The sequence below is a fragment of the Lagopus leucura genome, unplaced genomic scaffold (assembly GCF_019238085.1).
Source record: "Lagopus leucura isolate 7727_CA_CO unplaced genomic scaffold, USGS_WTPT01 133-12_obj-0_obj, whole genome shotgun sequence".
Classification (NCBI taxonomy): Eukaryota; Metazoa; Chordata; class Aves; order Galliformes; family Phasianidae; genus Lagopus; species Lagopus leucura.
This window is the reverse complement of record NW_024963578.1, coordinates 25,410-41,872: the sequence shown is the minus strand read 5'-3', so window position 1 is coordinate 41,872 and position 16,463 is coordinate 25,410. Positions and strand designations below refer to the sequence as shown.

General features: G+C 45.2%; 1 protein-coding gene across 2 annotated transcripts in view; it reads left to right on the top strand.

The window, feature by feature from the left end:
• The window catches only part of TPCN1 (two pore segment channel 1), a 48,428-nt gene extending 32,275 nt beyond the window's left edge, over nt 1-16,153 (top strand). For both annotated transcript variants that reach the window (XM_042891450.1, XM_042891451.1), the window contains exons 11-27: nt 858-982; nt 1,426-1,474; nt 1,674-1,737; nt 2,625-2,669; nt 3,747-3,803; nt 3,893-3,946; nt 4,457-4,529; nt 4,729-4,836; nt 6,039-6,110; nt 6,877-6,966; nt 7,692-7,807; nt 8,517-8,563; nt 9,130-9,198; nt 9,615-9,699; nt 11,039-11,175; nt 12,427-12,507; nt 13,638-16,153. In XM_042891450.1, the coding sequence (XP_042747384.1) occupies nt 858-982; nt 1,426-1,474; nt 1,674-1,737; nt 2,625-2,669; nt 3,747-3,803; nt 3,893-3,946; nt 4,457-4,529; nt 4,729-4,836; nt 6,039-6,110; nt 6,877-6,966; nt 7,692-7,807; nt 8,517-8,563; nt 9,130-9,198; nt 9,615-9,699; nt 11,039-11,175; nt 12,427-12,507; nt 13,638-13,760 (1,395 nt within the window). In that variant the 3' untranslated portion in view covers nt 13,761-16,153. The remainder of the gene's footprint in view (nt 1-857; nt 983-1,425; nt 1,475-1,673; nt 1,738-2,624; nt 2,670-3,746; nt 3,804-3,892; nt 3,947-4,456; nt 4,530-4,728; nt 4,837-6,038; nt 6,111-6,876; nt 6,967-7,691; nt 7,808-8,516; nt 8,564-9,129; nt 9,199-9,614; nt 9,700-11,038; nt 11,176-12,426; nt 12,508-13,637) is intronic.
• Nucleotides 16,154-16,463: the final 310 nt, after the last annotated feature.

The following is a 16,463-nucleotide window of genomic DNA, read 5'->3' as shown; positions in this document are numbered from 1 at the left end:
TACAGACAGAACTAATTCATCTACTAACAATTCTTTAGGGGGGCAGAGTGCTTTGGGAGGGAGTTGGTTTCTTGTTTAACTTACGGAGTGGGAAAAGAAGTCAGGCTCAAGAATAACTCTCTTTTCTCCAGTAAATTGATTCATGTTTAGAGCATATTGGTTGTATTGAGGATTTCTGAGGAAGAGCTTGTATAATCAATGAATGTACAGATGTTATAATTATGAAATAACCAAGAGAGTTTGACTAAGCAGGTTATTATACTAGAAAGAGGATAGAGGGCTTACCCTTGTCCTGGGTTCACTGTAGATCTCCAAAGGACAGATCTGCAGCAGAAACCCTTCCCCACTGGCAGCCAGCTCTTCAATGGTCTGGGAGAGGTGCAGCCAGGCTCCACCCCTTCAGGCAGCGCAGCTGAATCGCCATCACTGTGCTCCCAGGGCTGACTCAGTGCTCGCCTCAGGTGGTCAATCAGAGGTTCAGGCCATGATTCAGCAGTTCCCATACAGGCTTGTAGTCTGAAAAAGGTGTCAGTAATAGGGACCTGTTAGGACATCTGATTTCCCAAGAAGAGTGGTTGAACTTTGCTTGGCATGTCTGGTTGAACAGCTCCTAAGGATGGGGGCAACAGAGAACAGCTCTGCATGAACTGGAAGAACTGACTGCTAGGAGAGCTTTCTGTGTTCTGGGGTAGTCAGCAGGTTAAAATAAATAGCTTCTGGTGCTTTGGGGGTCAGTTATCATAGCATCCTGCAGTAATACAGAAACCCTGCTTAAAACAAATCCAGAGCAGTAATTGAATATGCTAGTGTGTTTCTGTCTGATGTCCCTACCACAGCATTCCTTTTTGTTTTCCTAGGGGCCACCTGGAATTTCCTTCAGGCATTTTGAAGGGCTATTGCGGTTTTACAAGCCTCGGATGTGCAGCCGGGAGCGATATCTCACTTTTAAAGCACTGAATCAAGGCAATACTCCTTTACTCAGGTAGGGTTTTTGTTTTTGTGTCCCTTTTCACTTTTTCTTACATTGAAAAGAACATTTTGAAATGTGTTAGAAAAGGGTTATGCAGGTAGTTAAGGCAGTCCAAGATTTCTTCATGGAGAATAGTGCAATCTCTGTCCCTTGGAGCTTGCAGTCTAAGCCTGAGGTCTTTCCTCAGTGGTAGAGTTCCAGAGTTAGCTGTCAGTTTCCTCTGCGGGCTTTAGGTCTTACAGAAGAAGGTAGCATTGCAAGCCATTCTGAGTATTGTCAGCCAGTAACCTCTGGCCAGACCAGGGAGAGGTCATTGTTGGGTTATCAGCTGTGGCTGCAGTTCTAATAAGGAGTTTGCAGTTTCCAGAGACTCTCTACTGACAATGCCTGACAAGGATGATTAAGGATTTAATCAACTCCAAGGCTCTGATCAGATGTTTCTTTCTATTTTGCAGTCTGAAAGATTTTTACAATTTCTATGAAGTTGTTAGCTTGAAATGGAAGGTAAGTATGTATTGGGTGGAGAATAGGGGAATTGCATGGGGAAAGGAGAGCAAAGGAGGTCAGTGATTTAAGAGAAGGTGGGTAAGAAGGAAAGACAATTGAAAAGCAGATGGTAGGGATAAGGTGTGTCTCCATCACTGCGTGTTTTCCGGGTGGAGGTAGCATTGGTTTATTTCGGTTGTGGCTCTTGTGCTTCCAGGCAAAACGAAATCGTGAGCACTGGTTTGACGACCTTCCACGGACAGCATTCCTTATTTTTAAAGGTAACAAGCTGTGTTTAAATGACAGCATGTGTTGAAATAATAAGAAAAGTATTTCTATACCAAGAAAAGATGCTCTGAAAGAGCTTCCTTGCTTTATGTAGAATAAGGTAGTTGGCAGTAGTGAACTAAACCCTGTGTGAAGTCATGGAGGGCTGTTTTCTTTTATCAGCATAGAGGTTTTTCAAAGCAGGGGATTTATGGTTGCTGAGTCTAGCAGAATTTACAGTTTGTTTCTTCATATCCCATGTAGCAACTCAGAGCAGAGACTGTGGAGTGGGACTTCTGTTTTCACAGAAGCTGCTAGGCTTCCTAGTCCCGCAGTGTGAATGCAGTGCTCATACAGATCAAGTGCAGCTGCTCAGGATGGGGAAGATCTAAAATGCCTGGCTGTGTAATCTGCCTTGCAAGTGTCGTTTATCTTCCGTGCCCCAAGTTTCCTGATTGCATGTAGCCATTCAGAAATAAGTCCTTATTTGTAATTTTGTTTTCGTGTTGTATGCTGGAGGGAAACAGACAACAGCATCTTGATTCAAATGTACAGCTGCCATAAACGTCCTACCTATCTTGGCATTTACTCTTTCTTGACAGCATGTGTTGTTGTAAAGGTGGGCTGTTCTTCATCAGTTGTTTTTACCTCTGTCCACATCACAGAACTAGTGTATAGGGGTGGGGAGAAGGCATCTGCTGGGTTAAGGATACTGAGTTAATTGCCACTAAAATTCCTAACGAAATTTCAGATTGGTCCCAAAAAGTTTCTAATCTACTAATCCTCTTAAATTTTGTGCTGAGGGTTGGTATGAGAAATATTTCAAAGAAGACAGAGGAAGTTGTGTGTAAGATATAAAGACTGCCTAAACATTTATTTTGTCATACTTTCCTTCCTGCAGGCATCAACATCCTTGTGAATTCCCGTCTATTCCAATACACCATGTGTGAGTAGCAGCAGCAAGCGATGCTCCCTTGATTGCATGGCTTAGGGGTGCTGTCTGTGCTAGGCTCTCCAAGGATGTGGCATGTGGGGCCTGGCTGTGGGCTGAGCTGCCATTCCTGTATGAATTCCGGAGTTTGGACGAAGAGGGATGGAATGTGTGCTTGTACCGACCATACTGCAGCTTGAATTTGCAGCTCTCACGGTGTTGAGTCTTCTGGAGAGGCTCAGGTTTCACCGTTTCAAGATACACTCATGATCTCACTGCGTAGGAGTTGGCTTGTTGCATTTAGATACGTTGGTGGTTAGCTTTCGTAAGCCTTGAGGTTTTTATCTTACAACTGAAGTGTGCTGGATGAGGAACTGCCTTGCCAGTTGGCCTGTTTGCTTTTCAGAAGGTTCATGCACCATTGCCGCTGAAGAGATTGCTTGGGAACTGAACTGCCAGGGAGAATGATTCTCTGCTCCTCTTGAGGAGGAGTGCTTAATCATGGTGCTGCTTCTAGTGGCCTAAACAGTCTCTTCCTGCTCAGTAATTTGTTGGCTGTTTTTGAGCATCAGAGGGGAGAGATTTTTGTAAATTGAGATGCTAAACAAAAGGTAAGAGTAGGGGTGTGTGGAGATCTGAGTGAAAAGGTAAAATCCTGCACCTTCAGAGCCTAGGTTTGAATGGTGTGAAGCAGTGATAGAGCCAAGATGACTGGGGCCTAGCACTGCTTGGAGCACTTCCTCTGTCCTGTGCTGCTGGTGATACGGTGGTTCTCAAGATCTGGATGCAGAACTAAGATGAAGCTGAAACGTTCTGCCACGCCTGCTATACGTTCTGCTATACCTATGTATAAAATAATCTTGGGAACAAAATGACTGAGTGTGATTCAGATCGCTGGTTTGGTTTGTTTTCTTTCCTTCTGGAGACAAAAGTCTGAGTTTTGTGACTCTTCCAAGCTACAAAGTCAGTTAGTTGAATTGGAAATACTGTCCCTCCCACATGGCCTATATTGTAATCTTTTTGTTAGCCTAGGAAGTAGTTATCCTGTGATCCAGGAGTGTTTTTGTAGTGGATTTTTACTTTGTTTTTCAGATACTGTGGTGGCTGTGAATGGAATTTGGATTCTTGTTGAAACCTTCATGCTGCAAGGTAGGAAACCTTGCAGCTCATTTCTTGGCTATGATGCTGGGTGATTGAATAAAGGGAGAGCTAGAAAAAGTTTTTCTTGTGTCTTGCAGGAGGGAATTTCTTCTCCAGAAATGTCCCATGGAGCTACATCGTCTTCCTCACAAGTAAGCTGATGCCTCCCGATGTGACTGTGTCATTAAATAATGAGTTGAGAATGGAGTGAGGGAATAGACAGATTCCCAGAGAACACACTCACAGGATGCTGCAGGACAGAGGGGAAAGTAGATGATTCCTCTCTGAGATCTCTTTCTGCAGGCCAAGCCTAGGCTACCTGTAGCATCCACGTGCTGGGTGTTTTATCATGGGATAAAAGGAAGTGCACAAGCAAAACTGAATTCTGGCACAACATTCTGGCCTTATGTATGAGAGCCTCAGCATTTATAGTGTGTTACCCAAGCTAACTGCTTTGTAGGCCACTCATGTGTTGTTTTGGAGGGAAACTGTTGTCCTTTTCATCTCACCAAGAGTAAGGATGGCCGTTGGGTGGCTGTGAAACCAGTGTTCAGCATTCCTCTGCTCAAAAGACTGCTCACCTGTGCAAAGTGCAAGCTTTTGTATAAGCCCTCTGTATAATGCTGCTTATTTCTGTGCATGGCTCTCAAATTGTTTTACAGTCTATGGTGTGGAGCTGCTCCTGAAAACCACTGGACTGGGGCCCGTCGAGTACCTGTCCTCAGGCTGGAATCTGTGAGTGCACAGTAATGTTTTGAGAGGCGATAAAAATTGCTGCGTTAGAAAGACTGACTTCTAACAGGAAGCAAGTGCAGGCTTCTGCTTGTAGCCTTGTGCATCCTGCTGGGGTGAAGCAGCACCAAAAGCCTCCTCTCTGCTGAAATACTAGGAACCTATCATTGCTCTTACTTTTGTTCTTTTTTTTCATTTCCAGCTTTGACTTCTCGGTCACCCTCTTTGCATTCCTGGGGCTGATGGCACTGGCGTTCAACATGGAGCCATTCTACTTCATTGTTGTCTTGCGACCTCTTCAGCTGCTGAGGTGAGACAGGGAGCACAAAGAACAGGTGGGGAGGAAAATGGCATGTTTTCCATCATTTCAGCTGGGGACTGAGCTCCTACCCAGGAGAGGGCAAGGATTGCTCTGTGGGTACGTGACCATGGCAAACGCAAATCATGTAGAGTAATGAGATTAGCCAGCGTTATCAAAATGAATGATAACAAAAACTTGGGATGGGATATGAAATCCCGTGCTTTGGAGCTTAAGCTGATCTCTAATAGAGATCAAGGGATTTACCGGGGGCAGATTATTCTATGTCTGCCTTCATGGGGTTCTTACACCTCCTCTGAATTGTCTGATGCTGTTCAGAGAAAAGCTCCTCTGCCATGGTGAGACAGTCTGAGCCAATTTAATAATTTCCATTGAATTACCTGAAATTACAGTTTTCAAAGGATACTGCTTTCTGGGGTGAAGTACAACCCTGCTCTGGCTGCATTTCACCATAAGCGAGGCTGAGGCTTGTAACCTCTGCTGCTCACTAAAGTGGGTCTGATTAACCCTCTTGTTTTAAGGTCTGTTCAACATTGCAGGCCACTCAGAGAGTCGCAAAGTCATAGGTGGAAGGCATTTGAGAAGCAAAGTATTGCTTTGTTAAAGGCAAGTTAATGCAGTTTAGCCCTTCAGTGAGGATTTAAAGAACACTTTGATGCTCAAGTAGGGGGATGAAATGCTGTCCCTTGCCAAAGCCCACGTTTGGCAGCTTAGCTTCTCCATAAAGGCTGATGGCACTGCCAAATTTGAAATTAGCAGGCACACTGTGGCTTCATCAGTTTTTTCTCAGTCACAGAGTAAACTCAGGGAAGTTTGCGTCTGGGAAAAGGAATATTGAGTCCTGACTCTGTACACAGGATTAGTTGAGACTTTTTTTCCTAAATAATAACAATAATTTAAAAATCTTTGGATCGTGCTGCATAAGAAGATGTGGGCCTTTCCTTGAGAGTTGCTAATCCTGTAGGCACCTACCTGGATGTGTTGGAGGCATTCAGGTGAAACAGCAGAATGTTATTCAGTAAGCAGATCACTAGAGATCACTAGAATAAGTAGAGATCCTGTGGATTTGGTGTCAGAAAACCTTCCCTGTTTGTTAACCTGGGAGGTTCAGAGAGCTGTGATATTCTTTTTAATATTCCCGACAGCTCTGGAGAAGTTGCAGTGCATAGGTAACTTCTGATGTCTCCTTTCAGACTCTTTAAATTGAAGAAACGCTACAGGAATGTCCTGGACACGATGTTTGAGCTGTTCCCTAGGATGGCCAGGTACTGATTGACACTCTTAAACTGGAAAAAGGAAGGGTGAAGTTTAGTGTCTAGGGCTGTTGTTGTTTTTTGGTTTTTTTTTTTTTTTTTTTTTTTTGGAGCAATTTGTGATGGGAAGCTATTCTGGGACACCCCCTGCTTCTATAAAGATAAGTAAGAGTTGGTGTTTTACTTTTCTGCCCCCTGACTCTGGTGAAAGGAGGCCTATTTGTGAGGAATATCGGCAGGAATGCGCTCAATCCCAGGTGTTTCCTTGTCCTTCACACAGGCACTTCAGAGCATTATTGTGAAATGGGGGGGGGGGGGGGCAGAAGGAGCTTGGTGTTTGAGTGGGGCATCTTTGGATGTTATTTTCTTGGAGCAGATCTGGGCAGAGCATTTTAGGTAGAGAGCATTGTTCTTGGCACTGTCCCAGAATCGAGGATGTGGAGAGGGCAGAACCAGTGTGTTGGTTTTCTAATTAAACAAACTTCTCTCCATAGTTTTTCTAGCAGAAAAAATACAGACTGGGAAGAAATCCAGGCTGTTCTATAATTTCTTAGAACGTTTCTGCCTTGAGTGAGTGGAAAGTTCCTTGTCCAAAGACCTTCTGAATGAACGCACAAAGAACAGCAGGGTGATGCTGGCAAAGAGGGTGGTGTGTGGTTTTTCAGTTCCGCTTGCTATCCCTTGGAAATTCCTTCCACAGCAACCAGACTGTGACTTTGTATTTTCCCTGCCTTAGTAACTTTTCAGTGTTATGGTATTTGTGGTTTTTTGCCTCCAGCCTAGGTTTAACCCTGCTGATCTTCTACTATTGCTTTGCCATCGTTGGCATGGAATTCTTTGCTGGTGTGGTCTACCCGAACTGCTGCAAGTGAGTGCTGCAAATCCATCCCTGTCTGCAATGGGTTTGGTGCTAAGCTAGTAGTAATGCTTCTGGCAGCCCTGTCTTCCTAGGGGGAAAGGGCCCGAAAATGTGTCTGAGTGAGGCTTTGTAGCTAAGGCAATGTGCTGGGAAAATCTATGTGACATGCTTCGCTTCTTGTGGTAAGATTGGATGAAATGGCTTTTACATTGCTTTTGGAAAGGAAAGATCTGACTAGTTTTAATGAGATCTGTATTGCTCCTCATCTAGATGTACTGGGAGAACTTCTTTCTGCTATTGTAGCTTTGTAGGAATGCTTTTAATTTCTGCTGTAGAGCAAAGTTGAGATTTTCATTTCTGTTGCACTGGAGCTGCTCTGCCATATATTACATATTGGACCCAACTTTCTACATAATAAATTCACCTTGAATTCACCTCATCTTAGAAGCCAAGCTGTCCTGTGCCCTTTGTATCGTAAGTGATGGCAGACCATGCAGAAATGCTAATCTTTGAAGATGTGAGCCAAGGAGACAAAAACATTCGGGTTCTCTGGTCTAGTGTTTGCTGAATGATTAGAAAGACTCTCTGTGGTTTGTGCTAAGCTCTGAGGGCTTAGCTAACAAGTGTTAGCCAAGAGATAGAAACTGCCACCCAGCTCACCACCTTCTAAGCTTCTGTGTTTGTAACCCTGAGATGTTGCTGCTCTCTTCTCATTCTTTGTCTTCTTCAACCAGCACAAGCACCGTGGCGGATTCGTACCGCTGGGTGAACCACACAGTTGGTAACAAGACAGTTGTGGAAGAAGGCTATTACTATCTCAACAACTTTGACAACATTTTGAACAGCTTTGGTAAGGACAGTTTATTCTAGCAAAGATTGTTCCCTGGTGCTTCTGCGTTCCTGCAGAGCTGGATAGCAGCACTGCAATGCTCATGTAGACCTGGTACTCTCTAAGAGTTGTCCTAGCACACCTCCAACAGCATCCTTCTCTTCTGGACAATGTCAGCTGAGTAATAGCCTGCTTGCTTTGCAACAAAGTCAAGACACATCTCTTAAAAGCCAATGTGAAGCAAGCACATCTATTCTGACTGGTAAGCAGACCAGATTTCCAGAAATGTTTAAGGAGGGCTTCAGCTTACTGCCCTTCTGTAGAGCTAGCAGTAATGCTAATATATTTATTTAAACTGACTGATAAAGAATAATTTGAATACGGTGATTATTTTTAACAATTTTTCTTAATGTGTGAGCAGAGATATTTATCTCCTGGGAATTTCAGAGCTCTCCATACTCTGTTGGAAGAGGGTCAGGTCTGTTTCTGACTCTGAAGAAATACAGATTAAGCCATGTTCCTGTTTCTATGTGTCTACTCCCTTTTGTCATCAGTGGGAGGATGACAAATTGCAGTGATGAGGGCCTGCATTCTGTATCTGGAATTGCTGGCTGTGTTGAAACTTGGTATCTTGCTTCAGTCTTCCCTGTCAAGTCCCTTATTTAGAAATCCTAGAGCAGGTCAGGTTGGATAAAGCAACTGTCTTTATTTTTTTCTTACTTGTATGCAGTTACACTGTTTGAGTTGACAGTCGTCAATGATTGGTACATAATCATGGTAAGTAAACCTCAGCTACAAACAGCACAGTCTCTTGCCAGTTGAGCTTGATCTTTCATGCCACCACTGCTTTCTTCCCCTTGCACTTGGAGATGGCAGGATTAGTCCCAACACTGTCACTTGCTGTGGTCATGCGATTGTTCCTTTTAATCCCCGGCTGATATTTGAGCTCTGTGACATGCCACCTGACATGATTTCTTCTTGAACTTGAGTAGCCCTCAGGCTGAATTTTGCAATCTGGACAAGCGAAGTCACACTATATTCCAATTTATCACCCTGCTGTCCAGGCTGTATTCTTATAGTAGCAGTGGTTCATACAGCCACAGGCCTTCAGTGTTCAGTGGTTTTGCATATAGGATAATCTCATTTTGCCTTTAGAGATGGATTACCTGCAAGACCCAGTTGGGGCACTGAGCATTGTGCAGGCAGCCTCTGGTGTTAGCTGTGGAGCCACAAGTATGAGATAGATGGACGGAATTCATGCTGCCTTACTTCTGTTAGCAAGCAGTTATCAACAAGCTCTCCCTTCTTATGCATACTGGTGACTTTTTTCCTGTCTTCTCTAGGAAGGGGTGACATCTGAAACCACCCACTGGAGCCGCCTGTATTTCATGATCTTCTATATTGTGACCATGGTAAGTTTCCGAAGATGTTTCCTGTATCAAATTGGGGCTGAGGGGAAGCAGCTTTTACCATATTACAGAGGGAGCTTCCATCCCTAAGTGAGCACAGCTTTGTTTCTCTGTGTAATGTCTTCCAGAAAAAGGTGTGAGCCCACATCACTTGCAGGAAGTTACATTTATGAGCATTGACAAAGTTGATGCTGCACAACCTGGGCCTGGGGTAAAGCTGAGAGCAGCACAGCCTTTTTCTGGCCCGTTTGTGGTTTATCAACTGACTTTCAGGCAGATGTGTGAATTGGGATGTGTCCATCTTGGAGCACCAGGAGCTGAAGCACAGACCAAAATGCTCAGCTTTCTGTTGTTGAATTGGACTGCAAGAATCCCCCAGCAGCAGCCTCCTGATCTCTTGTGTTCATGTCCTCTCCCAGGTGGTGATGACAATCATTGTGGCATTTATTCTGGAGGCTTTTGTCTTCCGCATGAACTACACTCGGAAGAACCAAGATTCAGAAGGTTAGAACTGAGGACTGGCTGACCCAAACATTGCATCTTCTCTCTGGTGTCTTATGTTTTAAGTTCTTTACCAAGAGAGTGGTGAGGTACTGGAACAGCGGCCCAGAGAGGCTGTGGATGCCCTGTCCCTGGAAATGTTCAAGGTCAGGTTGGATGGGTCCCTGGGCAGCCTGGTCTGGTATTAAATGTGGAGGCTGGTGGCCCTGCATGTGGCAGGGAGTTTGCAGATTCATGATGCTTGAGGTCCCTTCCAACCCAAACCATTCTATGATTCTATATTTATGTCTGGAGGAAAGAATCAATTGACCAGCAAAGACCAGATTTTTTTTTTTATTATTATTTTTTAAAGCCTGAATTCCTAAGCTCATTCTTATCTTTTTGTACATTTCTATCTGAGCTTTCTGTTCTGGCCATCACTTCTCCCTGCCCTGCATGCAGAACAAGGAACGCTGCCTATCTAGTCCTCTCTGTCTCCCAGTTGTACTTAGACTGGTGACCATACACTGTGTTTGGATGCACCTTTTTGTACCTTTTAAGAACAGGCTGTGACTGGTCTCTCCATCCTGTCGCACCTCTGTGAGTCATCGCTTCCTCACTGTCCTTTGTCCCCTGAGCTGTGCATCTGTAGCTTCAAGGCCTGCTAATTTAGGTACCATCAACGTATTAATTTCTTGAAGGCCCTCCCTGCTATTCTCAAGTGATTTACACCCAGACTTTTCAAACTTTGTGTAAACTAATCTTGATTCTTTACAATTTTCTGCAGAGAAGGTATAGTTACTGCACTTTGATATGCCAGAGGATCTTCCTTGCAGAAAGATGCAGTGAAGGCCCTGTCACAGGAATGGCTGCGATTAGCTCATCTGATCTTTCTTAGGTGCCAGAAGATCCAAACGTGTGGTGTCATGTCAGTAGGAGCCAGGCATTATTAGTTACAGAACCATTCCTCATCCTGATCCTTCAGGTACCCACTTTGAAGGGTGCAGTGAAAGGCATTAGTTAACATTTACTTCTCCAGCTGTGTTGGGCAGCCAAAGGCCAAGAGGCAGCAACCAGTGTTTGGTTGTTTGCTTTGCTAGTTAGCTTGCAGGTGGCAGAAAATCTACAAGGCTAACACATCAGGCTCCTTGGTATTTTAAAAGCTGAGACATGCTTGCTGACCCTACACGCTAATTTTCTTTATCCCTCTTTTGTTGGATAACAAGGACATATGTGTTCCAGTCAAAAAAGTAGATGTAGGCTGTTCCTGAATCTCGCGTGGGCCTGTTTGCTTTGCCTTCCAGCGTCATGGAAGCAACATTCATCTTGTTGACTTCTCTTCCTCTTTTTCTTGCCTTTCCAGAAGACAATGGCATTGTGCTGGAGAAGGAGATCTCCAAGGAGGAAGTGATTGGGATAATCGAGCTGTACAAGTGGAGTTCAGCTGCCACTGAAATTTCTCAGCTGCAGAAGATTGTTTTGCAGATGGACAAACACGGGGTAAGAGGAAACCTATAATGTAGGTCCTTGGCTTGAAGGGAGGAAGGCACACCAGGCCTGCAGGTACCTTTTTGCTGCCTTCCAAAGGAAATCTGTATGCATCTTTGTCATGTTTAGAGCTGAGCCACAAAGAGGAACTGTGTGGAAATAGCACATAGTTGTTCTGCCTTGGAAAAGTAGCAGCTGAATGTCCTCTGTCCTCTATAGCCCTGACAAGGACTCAGCCTGCAGACTTCACATAGAGCTGTCCTGGCCCAGTACTGGCTGGAAAGAGGATATTTATCTTTCTGCAGAAAAACCAGTCTTATTCTCCTGCCTCTCTTTCTGTGCCATCATACACTTAGGCTCAGACAGTCCTGAAGCATAATGCAACAATGTGTGCATATTGATCCAAACAGCAGCTTTCTGTTCTCTGCATCATTACTTACCTTTTCACTCCAGGGCAGGATGGACAATTGGAAAGATGAGCTGACCTGGCTAACTGTTCTTGTGTCTGAGAACTGCTGGCTTTTGCATCTGAGAGGAGTTTAAATGTTTGTTTTAATAACAGCTATCGTATCTGTGTATCCTGTATGCAGAATGCCAGTGCTGCAGTCCCTTAGTGGATCTTTATTTACTTTGATTGGCTTGGTAGTTAAATGTTGAGTTCTTGTTCACGTAGAATAGATGATGCTACTTAGAAACAGATTTCAAGTCAGTTAACCAAAGGATGATGTCTTCAGCCTTGCAGTGGAGCACAGAGTGATGGTCTGGAGTTTCTTTGGTTCTCAGTGCTGTTCAGATGACTCATAGGCAGAGAGTAATTCATTACTCAGCCCTCTGCTTATGTGATCTAAAAAGTCTAGGCCTGTGGAGTAAGTGATATGTGCTAAGCAAATGAGACCTGAAATTGTTCTAAGCTGAGATCTTCCTTTGGAAGTCTGGGTTTGAGCCTTGTTCCAGATGGTATGTTCTTCTGACAAAATTGAGTGCCCTTGACACAGCTGTGTCCATTTGAGCTGGTAGCTGGTAGAGAGCTGGTAGCTCTTTGTAGCCTTCAGGAATCCCTCCAGCGAAATACATCTCAGCCTGGAGCAGATGTCTGCGTTTAGTCAGGTGATGTGTGCTCTAAAATACCACTGTCTCCTGGCAATGAGAACAGCCTAGGCTCTCCAGTGGGTGACACACCGAAGTTCCAGCACAGCTCCTGTGAGCTGCTCAGGGACTGACGAATGCCATCTTTTCATCTTCTTCTTCCCCCCATCTCCTTAGCAAGTGTCAACGCTGTTTCTGGGACGCAGATCAAGGACCAAGAGTGACTTGAGTATGAAGATGTATGAGGAGGAGATTCAGGTATGTGGGTGTAAGTTGGAAATACCAGTAAGCCTCTGTCATTAACAGAACACTTCATGTTGCCTGACATTTCTAAACGCAGGAGGCGTTCTCCCTCTGAGACACAGGCAGCTTTATGAAAGGAGCAGGCAGTAGAGGAACTGTGCTTTGGATTCATTAGTGCTGGTGTTCAGGGGCTTTCTTGAACATGTCAGAGCCTCCTCGGTGGGTTCAGGAGCCCAGCTGTGTTGATGATATGCGTCAGCAGTGGCAGTAACAGTGCAGGCTGCATGTAGGTGCTCAGCTTGCCCAGCTTACCCATACTTGTGAGGGTGGGCATTGGTTGCTGGGCTAAGTGCACAGAGTGTTCCTGGGACTTGGCTGCATGATGCTAATTTGTTAAGGCACTGGAATGTGATTGTTTGAGCTTGGGTGTGTCTGTGCAACAGAAGCCAAGTGCTCTGCAAGTGCCAGTTGTTCCTTCAGAATAGCAGGCTAATGAAGATGGGAAATGTTTGAATAGCTGATTCTCTGGATTGTTTAAGGCACTGCTGTTAAGTGTTCTTTGAGGTTAGGAGCCTTATGCCATGAATTTGGCTACTGTTGAAAGGTCATGGACTAGTATAATGATTAGCAATGAAGGCATTAATTTCATAACCATTAGAATATTTCCTTTGTCCCCTGGGCAGCTAGCTTGTGGATGAGTCTTCAGTCCTGCTAACAAAAATAAGCACACTAATTGTGGAGCTGGTAATCCACAGTGAAGCTCCCTGCTTGTTGTGCTTGGTCTCTGACGCAGGGATGTAATGTCCTGTAATACCCTGGGTGCAACTCTGTAAGCCGCAGATGTCACTGGAATTCAGTATGGCAGTCCCTGGGCACTGGGGGTCATTTGACTGTGATATTTCCTTGCTCTGGTTTGTCAGACCTGACAGCTCAGCTAGCTGGAGCTGACCTGTGGCTGCTCCTTCTTGCCCAATGCTGTGAGCACACCCTTCGTGGCTTTGCTGAGGTTGATGAGGTTGTTTATGTGGGCCATAAACAGGGCCTTGGAAAAAGCCCCTCAGTTTGAGCACACATAGACTGGGGTCCTGCTGGTCCATGTGGCAGCTTTGAGGCAGAGACTGATCTGTTCTGATCTTCTGTCACAGGAATGGTATGAGGAACATTCCAGGAAAGAGGAATCCCAGATACCTTTGCAAGAGTCTGCATCTGCTTCCCAGAGCTCTCTGAAGCCCCTGAGCCTCCGACAACGTTCCCGGACCGTCATCTAGGCCTGGCTAGTGCAAGCTGCCTTCTATGCAATAACCTAGAGTATTACTTCACAGCATATATGTTGGGATGATGTATATAGATCTGTTCCATGTACTGGTTTGCGTTAGGGATAGAAGCTCTTCCGTTAAGTGCAAAAAAACAGGTGGACTCTGCTACAACCAGACTGAGCACGATGCTGTGCTCAGCACAGAGTGATCTTCTTGGGCAGAAATGGAGACCTTCCTCTGAGCTGTTTCCCAAGATCAATCCTGCTGTTTGTCTTAGCAGTAACAGACCCTGGGGAAAGGGATGTGTAATCCATTAACAGCAGGAAGTGTGCTGAGGCTACATGCTTACAATTTAAAAAAGAAAAAAAAAAAAAAAAAAAAAGGCCCTTTTTGAAGGTCTGCTTCACTTAACCTAGGAATAAAAGATCAGGGAGGGAGGCAGTTTTTGCTTGGTGTTTTGTTTTTTTGTTGTTTTCCTCTCTGCCCTCCTTTTGCAGAGCAAGAGGAGATGCTATGGAACTTCAGCACTAGTGGAGAGCAGCCTTTTCCCTCCTTCTTGGGACACCTGGATGCAGTCCCTGCAGTAGATTCAGTTCTGACTGTTGAATTTAACTGTCCCTGAGCCATTCTGTGGAAGCTGGTGAGCGGCAGAAATCTTATTGCATTATGACCATAGTGGGGACAGAAATTTAGGGAGACAAACTCTTTGCTGTGGCTGTGCAGTATCTGCATCTCTGCAGGTCAGTTATGCCCACGGCACTGCCTGGGATCAGAATCACTTCTGTAAACCCTTTAGCTCTCATCTTCCTAAGGAAGGGTGATTCTGCTGGGTGAGCTCCATCACTTAGCCACCTGCTTGTAGATGGCAAGACTTTGGCTGGTCATTAGTTCAAATAGTGACTGGGAAGGAGAGGACTTTGCAGCTCCAAACCCTTATTTCTGCTTGGGGCTGAAACTTACAGAGAGTCCATCAAATAGTACTGCTTGTTGGCCCTCAGGTAGGTCATTGCTTTGTTTAACAGGAGGGTCAGTCAGCACAGCAGCATTCCTCCTCCCTTGTTCTCGCCTATGCAGAACTGTTCCTCAAGCTGGCAAGTGCTGACTGGGTCGGATCTTAGGAGAATCCTCTGCTGAAGGGCTTTACTGTTTACACAGTTCTGGATGCAGAACTGTGAAGGACGATGATTCTTCTCATCTGTCTGCTTTTCATTGTCTGGCACGGAGGCTGCCAGACCAGGTAGCTGGGAGAGGACGAGGGAGGGGAAAAAGGCTCCGTGGCTAGCTCTGACACGTAAACTCTGGGATTGTGGCAGGTTGCTTCATCTCTTGTGTTTCATTACTGCAAAGCGGTGACAGCCTGTCTCCAAGTTCCTTTCTTATCCTGACACCACAGAAAGTGCTGAGAGTGAACATTGTCAGCGTGGAGGTTCACCGTACCTCTTGCTGTTTGATTTTTTTTCTCAGGTTCAGATTACAGTGGATATGGCAGGGATGGGAGGCTTTCCCCTTCCTTTGGGTGAATGGGGTGGTGGGATGTAGGGAATGGGCGCACATCCCAAGTACATTTTTTGGAAAAGATGAGATTTTCAGAGGCAGGCAACATGATGTGTGCTCCTCACCTCTGAACAGCTGCGTTCGCTGGGTGCCTCAGGGCAGCTCTTTGTTTCCCTTCTGGGCTCTGCAAGTGGTATGAAAGTAATTCTGAGCTGAACCGTGAAGGACCTTAAAGGGCTATTTTCCAAACCATAAATTTGACCACAAATTAATGAGCAGTGCAGCATTTGTCTTGCAGTTGCTCTGCGTGGGACTGCAGACTGGAAGACTTACCTGCGTTCATCCTGGGGCTGGGGGCGATGTTTCCCAAGTTATGGGCAGGGTGGGCGTTGTGAAGGTTAGAAAAGGAAATGTGGCTTTGTTTAAAGTCTGTGTCACCGTGGCAGGGCTGTCACTGACCTGTTCTGGAGCTGCAGCTTTACGCTCTGCTGCAGAGGCACTGACCTACTCACATGTGGGAGAAGGGCTCTGGTGTGGGGAGCAGCACTGAAGCCCCTGGACTGGGCTATGGGGCTCAGGTGCTGCTTTTCTGTTTTTTATACTAAGATGTGGGTTTGCCCCCATGTACACAATGTATTATTTTTTAAGCAAGGAAGATCACAGAAGTTTACTTTTTTTGGAAGGAAAAGAAGTAAGAAAAGAAGTTTGAGTATGGGGCCTCCCCGACTATTTACTCTTCCTCCCCACCTTACCCACAGACTAATGACAATCATTTTGCAGGGAATGAAGGAGGAACACCAGGGGGTTTTGTATGCTGGTGTTTTGTTTATAAATATAATTTTATGGACATGTCTGTAAAATATTCTCTAGATTTTTCAAGCACACTAATAAAGAGCATCCTCAGCTTTGTAGAGGCAGCAGCTTGCTTTCTTCCTGCCCGCTGTTTCAGAAGCTCGGTTTCAGTTTACAGATTGCCACATCCTTTGGAAAGAAACTGTGCCCGCTCTCTCTCTCCAGTGGCAACTGCTTGCAGCACTTGTCACATGCACAAACTCTTGCTCCTGGCCCTTGCCAGCTCACAGCCCAGCTTCTTTCTGTGCCCCTGCCAGTTTTTCTCTCTGTTACCACCTTACTCTCAAACGTGCGTTTTGTTTTTATAGCTACCTCCAAGGGACAGGAGGGGCTGCAGAAGCTGTTGCTCCTTCACCTCAGTATCTGTGC